This window comes from Triticum urartu, unplaced genomic scaffold, assembly GCF_003073215.2.
Source record: "Triticum urartu cultivar G1812 unplaced genomic scaffold, Tu2.1 TuUngrouped_contig_5296, whole genome shotgun sequence".
Lineage (NCBI taxonomy): Eukaryota > Viridiplantae > Streptophyta > Magnoliopsida > Poales > Poaceae > Triticum > Triticum urartu.
Window position 1 is genome coordinate 1 of NW_024115961.1, and position 11,562 is coordinate 11,562.

Sequence of the window (11,562 nt, forward strand, 5' to 3'; positions counted from 1 at the left end):
AGGGAGTGGGAGGGGGGGGACGATTGCTGGAACATGTATAATGTTGATCCCTAAGTTATGCTGTGGTTAATTTGTAGAACCGCACTTTAGGATCATTGATTATCAGTGACAACATAATGTGGAAACCCTACATTGTGCTTGTACATGAGTATGCCCCAAGTTTTGTTGCTTTGAACTGAAAAATGCTAATGTAGGGTACAGTCTGTTAGTTAGCACTTAGCAGCTTTTGCTTATAAAGTGCCAGATTATCACAGCTTGTAAGTTGCTTATAAAGCGCCAGATTAGCACTTAGCAGATTACCTTGTACAGTAGCGTAAAATTAGGTATAGAACCAACATTTGAGCACTAGTCCATCGCCTGGGGCGATTCACTGCTTTTGCTTGCTAAGGCTTGCTTTCAAGTTATCATTGAAGATGAACGATATAGTTATCGTGTCACTTCTATTATCTTCAGAAAGAAGGAGCTGCCTTCATTTGCTTGAATATTTCGGAGTTCTACTTATGATTATTAGATATGTGTCTGTAACAGGGCATCAGTAGACAGCACAGAGGATGGAAAGTGGGAACTCGCCGTGTGAAACTGTGCGCTCTTGAGGGCTCATCTTTGAATTACAAATCATATTTTTAAAGTTTACAAAATATATGAAAGCATACACAAGTACTTAAGGCTGTATTCTACATGTGTGTAAAGTTTCATGATGAGATACTTGAAGAGTTGAGCTCCACAACAACAAAAAACAAATTCATGTGTAAATATCTTTGGCCTCTTTTTTTTATTGTTCAATTTTTCAAGAAAAACCCCGTTAAGGGCATCTTCAGTGCGGACCCTCAAAACGCCAGCAATTGTTCGGACCGAGGGGCCCATTGACCCCACAGGGCCTCTCCATGTGGGTGGGCCCTTGGTCGCCTGGCTTGGCCACGTGGGGGCCTGGGATGACCCCCTGGCCTCTCCCGGCATTTTTCTAGAATCTTCACAACTTGGAAAAATCATATTAAATCCCCGGTATATTTTGACCTCTGTAGATATGGATTTTTTGAAAAGTCAAAAATATGTAGAAAACAACAATACGCTTTGAGCACTAAATTAATGGGTTAGTCCAAAAAAATTGCTATAAAAAGTATTCAAAAGTGATATTATAATAGCATGAAATAATAAAAAATTATAGATACGTTCGAGACAAATCAAATATACTTTATCATCGAGAGGTCGGATCCGAACCTCTTACACTAGCTTCGGCACCCCTCATATCCTCGATTCCCTCCGCTCGAAGTCAGCTGCGGAGGCCAGAGGTCACCGGCAGGAGATGGAGGCGCAGCAGGCGGCGAAGGAGGCAGAGATGCTCTCCTACATGGATGAGGTCGAGCAGGAGAAGGATGAGCCGGAGCCGTCCTACCCGCTCGTCCAGCCGGCGTCCGACATCGTTGTCGTGGACATCTCCGACGATGAAGATTAGCTAGGATAGCACGTAGTATGTAGTACGTATGATTTTTTTGATATAAAGGTTAAAATATGAAAGACTCTAATGCAGACTAGCTATAAGGCTTGAATGCAGACTAGCTAATTTGAGGCGTGACAGAGGGCGTTTGGCCGGAGATGCTCCAACAGTGTTCTTGTTTACCCTTTCCTCAATCCGCCATCCCTACTCGTTGCTGCTTCTATTTTCCCATCCCCAACAAAGGTTGAGAATCGAAACGCAAGACGGCACTCCGGTTGTTGACCCCGCCGCCGGAGCTTGCTGCTGCACAGCCATCGCCGCCGCCGCCGCCGCCGCCGGGCTCCCTTGTCCTGCTCACCGCTGCTCACGCCCCTCAGGTATCCCACCGTGGATCTCACTCATCTTCCGTTGATCCAATCCCCTTCCGTTTAGATCCTCGGAATAGGTAGCTGATTTGGTGCGCGCGTTGGGTGGAAACAGAGAGTGAGTTCCAAGAGTTCATAGCAGAGCAGTCCCACTGAACCCTCTTTCTTCTGCCTCGTGATTAGGCAGGCCTTCAATCCTACCATGTGTTTATCAGCCACTTTTCTTCTTCTTCTTATCCATATCTTATCAAATACTGCCTCCATTTCTAAATATAAGCCCTCTTAGAGATTTCAATACGGACTACATACAAATGTATATAGACATATTTTGGAGCGCAGATTAACTCATGTTGCTCCGTATGTAGTCCATATTTGGATATTTAGGAACGGAGGGAGCATATATCACACTGCTCATTAAGCAATTGGCTGCAGCTCAAGCACTGCCCTGTTTAGTCTTTTCTTTCTTTTGGAAGGAGGGAGCTTTGTACATCACAAAGTTATCTTCTTACAATCTCTCTCTTAGCAGTAATATCCAACACACACAACCTGATGATTAGCCCCTCTCTTGATATGTTGGATTTTCACATCGACAGTTGAGGCATTGTTTGCACCTGTATTGTTGAGGCCTTGTATGCATGTACATCAGTGGATGCTGTTTAGCTGTTTGGGCTATATTCTGGTGCATCTACACAGTGACTTCTACAATATCATTTTTATCCTACTACTCAAACTAGATTTTTCCTTGTCTCATGTTTTCCCCTCTTATCTGTTATCCCTGGTCAGAGACAATTCAAATGGAAACCAATGGGTTATCTATCAAGAGTCAGGAAACCGGGTCAAAAAGAAAGTGGGAGACTAATGCAGACCTCAGCCGCCGCTTTTGCACTAGCCAACATGAAAGTCCATGGGAAGGCGGTGCAGCGAAGCACATCACATGCCATTCCTCTGAGTACCAAGGCCAGTCTTCGCAAGAGTGTCCACCATGGAATTATGGTTCGCTCACTACCTCGCCAGGGAAGCAAAAAGATTTCCGCTTTTGCAGTAACCAACATAAAAGTCCATGGGAAGGCGGCACAACAGAGCACATCGCATGGCATTCCTCTTGGTACCGAGGCCACTCTTCACAAGAGTGGCCTACACGGAATGGTGCTTCACTCACCCCCTCGCTAGGGAGGCAAAATGATTTCCGCTTTTGCAGTAACCAACATACAAGTCCATGGGAAGGCGGCACAACAGAGCACATCGCATGCCATCCCTCTTGGTACCAAGGCCACTCTTCACAAGAGTGGCCTACACGGAATGGTGGTTCACTCACCCCCTCACCAGAGAGGAATGATTTCCATGTTTCAGGAGGTCAGTTCTTTCTGACATTCAACCCATACGAACAAGATGTAGAAAGTAGGTACCTTCAGGACAAAAAGAACGGGGTAATCACTTGTTTGGTCTGTGGCAAGGAAGGACATTACAGTAGTAAGTGCCGTTTCAAGGATCAAGAGCACAGAATCATTTGCACAGTCTGTGGCAAAAATGGCCACTGTAGCATGTGGTGTTGCCAGCAGAACAAGTCGGAGAATCGAGCTTGCACCCGCTGTGGAGAGATAGGGCATAGTACCAGTACACATGGTCTCAGTTGCTCAAGCTGCGACGAGCATCATGACGATGGAGAGTGCCGATTGAGCGAAGTTAAATGCTTTATTTGTGAATGTCAGGATCATTATCTTGCTCAGTGCCCCTTGAATTCAGTATTGACTGAGGCAGTTAAGGGTCAGAGAGACAACTTCCAAGCTGCTCTGCGGCTTGCACTATCAAAACAAGGCAACCCATCATCTACACCTGCCAAGTGTTCTGCAAAATCAGAAGGAAAAGTACTGACCGCCAACAACTCTAGTCCAATAGTCACCGCATACAACGCAAGCACAACAATATGCTTTACATGCCGTGAAGAAGGTCACTTTGCTTTTCAGTGTCCTCAGAACAGCCCCGGCCTGTGCATAGTATTTGAAGAGAGCGGCACTATAGCTACATCCGCCAACCTGTCCAAAAAATTAGAAGAATGGGACCCTGATACTGGTACTGCTAAACAATCATCAGAAATGAAGCCGATATTGTACGATCGATGTTGCCCCTCAAAAGCAAAAGTACTGCCCCCCAACAAGTCTAGTCCAATGGTTAGAACATGTAAAACAAAAACAAAAGGGAAGAAAAAGATGTGCTATACATGCCGGGAAGAAGGCCACTATGCCCGTATGTGTCCGCAGAGCTTCGGAGCTATATCTGGCAACACGTCAAAAGAACTAGAAGAGAGCAGCACTATACCTACATCCTCAAACATGTCCAAAGTATTGGAAGAACAGGACCCTGGTACTGCTAAACAGTCATCAGAAATGAAGCCGGCATCGATTGTTCAATGTGTTAGCTGTGGTCAGGAAGGGCACAGGGCCAGGAGCTGTCCAACAGTGGTGTTTACATGCTACAAATGCAATGAAGAAGGCCACACAGCCAATGATTGCCGTCAGAACCAATCATCAGAAATGAAGCCGGCATCAGTTGTTCGATGTGTTAGCTGTGGTCAGGAAGGGCACAGGGCCAAAAGATGTCCAACAGTGGTGTTTACATGCTACAAATGCAATGAAGAAGGCCACTCAGCCAAGAATTGCCCTCAGAACCAATCATCAGAAATGAAGCCTAAATCGAATGTCTACTGTGTTAGTTGTGGTCAGGAAGGGCACATGGCCAAGAGGTGTCCAACACGAGTGTTTACATGCTTCAGATGCAATGAAGAAGGCCACATAGCCAAGAATTGCCCTCAGAAGCGTTAAGACTGCCACGCCGAGAGCTGTCGGTAAAGCAAACAGTCACACACTATACACGCCGTTACATATTCAATCACGCCGAGAAGCAGCTGGTGAAGAGATTTTGACACTGAGATACGACCAAGGAAGCTCGCAAAGTTACTCACTGAGCTGAGCCAGACCTCCACCTTTGACCAAGAAGTTGTTGCAGAGTTACTAGCTTTTTCTTGTGATATTCTAGCTGTTGAAAGTTTTCAAGGATATGGGTCTAGTTATGATATGTGTTTTAGAATGTCCTTTTCTATGAAGTTGGTGGTGCCAATTGAAGATCTGATGAAAAGACATTCCCAAGACTGCGTTCACAACTGCCGGACTGTGCAAGTTACTGGCATGTTCCTTGGTTTAATAAATGCTTATCCATACTAAATGAACTTGATGAAGTGTAAGGAATACATCTGGGTAAGTTGCGGCAATATTCTGTAATATCTGAAGAATGCATAGAACATCTGAGTTAGTACTGGAAAGTTCCGTAAACACCATGAGTTGGTACTGGAGAAGTTTTGGAACCATTTAAATGATGAGTTCATCATGTGTGAAGTCTGAATGATGGCAAGTTGCCTTCTTACTTCGTAGTACAAGATATGTCTGCAGAAGGAGTTGCATTGATACTTGGGAATGCCAAGATTTACCTGTTTTTTTTTGAAAGACGCGTTGATGATTTTGAAATAGTTGTAACCCTGGGGCTCTTCTGATAGAGGACCTAGTTACGTTTTTTGGCAGGAGCACACATAACAAACTTAGGCAGATGAAGTCTTAATACCAGTGCTGGCAGACTAAATGTTTACTAGTTCTGCATTAAGTAATGACCTTCATTTACTGGAATTACATTCTTTCAAATGAATACTCGGCATAAGTGTTATTGGTATTAAAATACATACTGCTCTTGTCTTCTGAAAGATCCGAAAGAAGCTCTCCATTTAACCTTTACATAACCATGCATTTTGAATAATGACTTGGCTACGAGAAAAAGCTACTCATTGTTGCTCAGTACAAGGATGCTCGATTGCTGGAACATATATAATGCCGACCCTAGTTATATTGCGGTTAATTTGTCGAGCTGCACTTTACGGCCCTTGATCCGAAGTGACTACATAATGATATAATCATAGAACTCCAATCTAATTGAAAACATGGAAATCCTACATCGTGCTTGTATATATACGAGTTATCCCAAGTTTCATTGCCTGTTTAGTCAAAGAAACATTGGTCTGAGAAATGTAGAAGTAGAGTACAGCCTGTTAGTTAGCAGCTTTTGCTCATAAACCGCCAGATTTTGACAGCTTGTAAATTGTGGCTGTTACCTTGTAATGTAATTTAGGTATAGAATGTTTCCGGAGGATGGAGTGTGTTTGAACAAGCTGAACCAATATTTGAACACATTGCCTGGGCGATTGACTGCTTTGCTTGGTATGGCTTACCTTCTCAATGCATAGCGCATTCGTAATAATTATTTGCTGAAGAGAAAAAGTTACTCTTTCTTGCTCAATACTGTTACCTTGTAACTCAATTTAGGCACAGGGCAAATTCACCCCTGAACCACTAATCGTCTACCAAGTGAACAAAATGACATTATTTTTCAAGAAAAAACAATAGATATGCTAACTCAGTGCAGCTACACTACCAAAAAAAAAGATGCATTGCTGAATGGTAAACCACAGCTTCACAAAGGCTCAACCAGAGCACCATCCTTTTCTGAAGAACAAAACGAGACCGCACTGCAGTTCGATATGAAGAAGAAATTATAGTTGTGCATGCACCTGTTGTTCAGTAGCTCACCAACTGGTCCATGTTACTTTCAACTGCTGTTCTCTGCTTAGTTTGCAGTATTGCAAGGACATTTGAGTCTAGTTCCCTGGTTCGCTGATCAGTCGCACCTCTATTTACAATGTTCATTTGGAACAACTTGGTTTTGCGCCTCCATTTGCAATGTTCATGTGGAACGAACTTAGTTTCATACTAGTATATTCTCATCCGTGTTCTCTTGACAGGATACAATCAAATGCAAACCTTCCCAGGAAAAAAATATGCAAGGAATCTACAGGACCCCTTTAGGAACAGCAACAGCAAACCATGCCATAAATATTTATACGCATCTTACATGCATTGCAGCAATGATGAACTATCGCGATTGGTTCCATGTTGCTGTATACTTGTGCCAAGTGCAGTTATCTCTAAATCTCTAATGATGTTTTGCCCTTATTGTTTTTATCATCCAGTTCAAGGCACGGCGTCATTGGGTTTGAGGTATGAGTGGACCTGGCCGTTGGGATGCGCACCATGGATGATTCAATGGCTCCACCATGGATACTCGATTGCTGGAACATATATAATGTTGATCCCTAGTTATATTGCGGTTAATTTGTCGAGCTGCACCTTACGGCCCTTGATCCGAAGTGACTACATAATGATATAATCATAGAACTCCAATCTAACTGAAAACATGGAAATCCTACATTGTGCCTGTATATACGAGTTATCCCAAGTTCCATTGCCAGTTTAGTCAAAGAAGTTTGAATATTGGTCTGAGAAATGTAGAAGTAGAGTACAGCCTGTTAGTTAGCAGCTTTTGATTATAAACCGCCAGATTTTGACAGCTTTGTAAATTATGGCTGTTACCTTGTAATGTAATTTAGGTATAGAATGTTTCCGGAGGATGGAGTGTGTTTGAACAAGCTGAACCAACATTTGAACACATTGCCTGGGCAAACTAGGTGTGTCGACTACTTTGAAATGTTCGACACTGATCCGTATCTATGGATCGCGGTAGCGGTGATGTAGTTTGCGGGAGCAGCATCACGCTGGCTTTCCTCTGTTCAACATAAGTTCGTTAGAGCATCACGGGAGGATTTCTGTCCTCCTGTGCTTCATCGCTTTGGGCGAAATCAACATCGTCTTCAGTAGACTGGATCTGTCGAAGAATACATTGGACAGTTTTCTGAACTTATGGACCAGTTGACAGCCTATGATCCTGATCCTGATATGCTTCATTGTATGACTAGATTTTTAAATGGTTTAAAATACAATGTTCGTGTGATTGTTGTTGTTCAAAGGCCCGCCGATTCAGATGCTGCGTATCCTATTGCTGTTGTGCAAGAGGAGATGGAGGAGTTTGATGCTGACTTTTATTCGCCCAATCGTCGGTCCAGTGTTACTTCTTCATCTTATTGTCAGAGCAAGAAAGCCAGCACTCGAATTCCTGGATAGCCAAAGAGAAATGACAATTTCAAGAGCAGCCCTGTTGGAGATGACAAGCTGGCAACATTGAAGGCTTACCGAAGAGCAAAGGGATTTGCTTCATCTGTGGCGAAGTGCAGTACTACTGTTCAGTTGCATATTGTCCAAGAAATTCAGTTGACAACGCTGATTGTGAGGGCAGCAATATTGAACTTAGGTTTTGTCAGCAGAGGCGGAAACAACAAATGGTGCCATTCGCGTAGATTGTCAGATAGCTGAGCATACAGTGAACTCTGGCAGTTCTCATTCCTTGGTCAGTGCTCGCTTGGCAACACAACTAGTAGGACAAGAACCACTACCTAAGATGCAAAAGGTCCGTATAGCTGGTGGTGGGCATCTACTTTCACTCAAGTTATTCCTCGCTGTAAATGGACTGCGCTCAAATGATCATGAATTCCAGTATGATTTTAAGGCGCTACCTCTGCAATATTATGATGGTATTATTGTTGGAAATATGACCTAGAGGCAATAATATAGTCATTATTATATTTCCATGTTGATGGCTCTATTTTGTACGCATTTTGGGAGCTCATTTTTGTTGCATATTGTCTCCGTATATCATGTCCTACCAAGCCAATTACATGTCCATTACATAATTTGTGGTTTTTATAGTTTTCTTTGTTTATTGTGTTTATAGGTGAGAAATCATGGACGAAGGACGATGAAAAGGTCAAGATTGAGATTAAAAAAAAGGAGGACCTTCAGGTACCAGACTTGCACATTTTGGAGTGTCAAGTATGACATTTTGCAAAGTGCTCAATTTGAATATCCAACACTACAGGTGCATCGGCATCGTTCATACAAATCCAATAAGCCCGAGAACGTCAAAATTTGAGTTCGTATGAAGAAATGCCGGCAGATTCACCAAAGGAGTCCAAAGCAAAAGACAATCTTCGTGAGCGGGAAGTTGACAGCTTCAGTCCACACGAACCAACACGCCGAAGAAGCATTGTATCAGGGCACCACCGGTATGAAAACATCACCTCTCTTGCCGGCGATCGAGAGAGGAAAATCTGGCGTGGACCTGGCCATCGACGAATATCTGCAGTCGCAGCACCGCCGGCGCAATGCTCCTGTAAAAGCTCCAAGGCTCCACAGGGACGCCGGAGCACGCATCACCGCGGCAGCGAAGCTAGAGTAGAAAACGAACCACAAGGCAGCGGTCGCCGCCATGCCTGCCTCGATTGGAAAACCTGTTTCCAGATCCACCAACGACTTCCGCACCCAAGCCACAGGGAAGAGATCCGGAGCACCTTTATTCAGCGTCGCCGCCATAACCGTTGAAACCAAAACAACATACCACAGAAAACCTAGCCCTAACCTATCCACACGCGATGAATAAGATGAGAAGGTTCCCCCATCGCCCCGCTGCCGGAGCGGCTGACAGAGAGCGATGGCACACGAGTCACCTCCCTTTCGCCTGTCGTGACTCGTGAGAGCAAACAAAGAGAAGGGGAAGGAAGACGGTTCTCATGTCAAATCTTAGCCCATCAAATATCTTTGATTGCAAGCTTGTGCTATGTGGGACGATGTTTCGGGCAATATTTATTCAGCGATTTTATAGATCTTGCTTCAAGAGGTGAGTGACTAGTGTGATTTTTAAAGCCTGGTACGACATAGTGTTTAAAGGTGACCCTTTTATTTACCGTTGGTTCAAATTCAAATGCAACTTTTACTCCGACAAGCTGCATACAATTTCTTTTTCTTTTTTGACGGGAAAGCTTACTTTATTAATCAAAGGACGGATATATCGTCTGCCAGCAGACTCACAATGAAATCAGGCGGGGCATCAATCCAACGAGATGGATTATTAGCATGTCCCCATCTAGCCAGCTCATGAGCTATATAATTTAACTCTCTAATACAATGCTCAATAGTAAACCTCCCGAAATCTACTAGATAACTACGACATTCATCAAGAACCGGCGCTACTACCATAGAATAACTTTCATTGAATCTAAGTGCATCCACCACTGTGATATTATCCGATCTGACCATCAAGTTATTGCATCCCGTATCTCTTGCTAGCTTCAGTCCTTCAAGCAGAGCTACCGCTTCTGCCGTGAACACATCAGCTACATGTTCTAATCTTGCCGTGGATGCCGATATGAAAGCCCTGGTGATCACGGATGACAGCATCACAAGACCCAGCATAATCGCCCTCTGTGAATGAAGCATCGACATTAAGGACAAGTTGTCCTGCTCGGAACGTCGGCCACCTATTGATCTTGGGTGTAGATTTAGCTTGTGCTCCGCGCACATAATTAATCGCTAGGGCAACCACCGCCGGCGCTGTTCGTTCTGGAGTCAATATTTCTTCCCCTCGCACGAACTGTCTTCTTTGCCACCACAGGAACCAACAAACTGTTGATATGAGCTCTGGAAGCTTGACCAATCCAGAATATTGTCGCCGATAAGAATCATCATATAAAATGAACTCCAAGACTGCTCTGAACCTGCTCGATCAGCCAATGAAGCAAAGTTAATATCTGCTGCGATTCCCAAAGCTTCCCAAACTGCTTGCGCCCTTGCACACTTAAACAACATATGGGCTAAGTCTTCCGCACCATCTGTACAGTATGGACATTGGGACAAGTTTCCAACATGGCGATTCATAAGGATACTCCGGCATGGGATGGCATTGTGCAAGCATCTCCAGATATAAATTTTAACTTTCGCTGGCACTCTCAAACTCCACAACTTCTTCCAAACTGGATGGGGCGCCATGGAGAAGTGGGCTAGACCGCTGTCATCTGTATCATAATTCACTTCCCATTGCTTATAATAGGCAGAACGTACTGAAAAAACGCGCTCCTCGTGAGATGCCATGCAACATAGTCCTCTATCTCCACATGGAATAATGGGATTTGTAGTATGCGTTCAGCATCAATGTGCCAGAAATTCTCCCGGATTAACATCTCATCCCATTCTCCCATGATTAGATCAATTAAATCATTCACTTTAGTAAGTACTTGGTTCCCCCTTACTGTTAAAACTTTTTTGGAGGCACTGTTCGGGATCCAACAGTCATCCCATATATTAATCTTTTCTCCGTTGCCTACTCTTCAAATGTAACCCTTTTTGAACATTTGAATTCCAGACCAAATGCTTTGCCACACATAGGACGTGAAGGAAATATGCCCTAGAGGCAATAATAAAGTTATTATTTATTTCCTTATTTCATGATAAATGTTTATTATTCATGCTAGAATTGTATTAACTGGAAACATAATACATGTGTGAATACATAGACAAACAGAGTGTCACTAGTATGCCTCTACTTGACTAGCTCGTTGATCAAAGATGGTTAAGTTTCCTAACCATAGACATGAGTTGTCATTTGATTAATGGGATCACATCATTAGGAGAATGCTGTGATTGGCTTGACCCATTCCGTTAGCTTAGCACTTGATTGTTTAGTTTGTTGCTATTGCTTTCTTCATGACTTATACATGTTCCTATGACTATGAGATTATGCAACTCCCGTTTATCGGAGGAACACTTTGTGTTCCACCAAACGTCACAACGTAACTGGGTGATTATAAAGGTGCTCTACAGGTGTCTTCGAAGGTACTTGTTGGGTTGGCGTATTTCGAGATTAGGATTTGTCACTCCGATTGTCGGAGAGGTATCTCTGGGCCCACTCGGTAATGCACATCACTATAAGCATTGCAAG

The 11,562-nt window shown here is 43.6% G+C and overlaps 1 protein-coding gene across 3 annotated transcripts; it reads left to right on the top strand.

The window, feature by feature from the left end:
* Positions 1-17: 17 nt before the first annotated feature.
* LOC125529033 lies at positions 18-8,569 on the top strand. Of its 3 annotated transcripts, XR_007292536.1 has the most exons (5): positions 18-1,812; positions 2,584-5,051; positions 5,971-6,059; positions 6,869-8,199; positions 8,524-8,569. XR_007292536.1 is itself a non-coding variant. In XM_048693443.1 (2 exons), exon 2 carries the CDS (start codon positions 2,595-2,597, stop codon positions 4,617-4,619), a length of 2,025 nt encoding a protein of 674 aa, XP_048549400.1. In that variant the 5' UTR covers positions 18-1,812; positions 2,584-2,594; the 3' UTR covers positions 4,620-5,366. The 3 variants fall into 3 exon arrangements, 1 of the variants encoding a protein (XP_048549400.1); XR_007292537.1 differs by having other exon boundaries at positions 6,869-8,569; XM_048693443.1 differs by lacking the exons at positions 5,971-6,059; positions 6,869-8,199; positions 8,524-8,569 and having other exon boundaries at positions 2,584-5,366.
* The last annotated feature ends 2,993 nt before the right edge of the window (positions 8,570-11,562 follow it).

Bases quoted from the DNA above. Each gene is read 5' to 3' on its own strand.
- LOC125529033 (XM_048693443.1), top strand. From the start codon at position 2,595: ATGGAAACCAATGGGTTATCTATCAAGAGTCAGGAAACCGGGTCAAAA.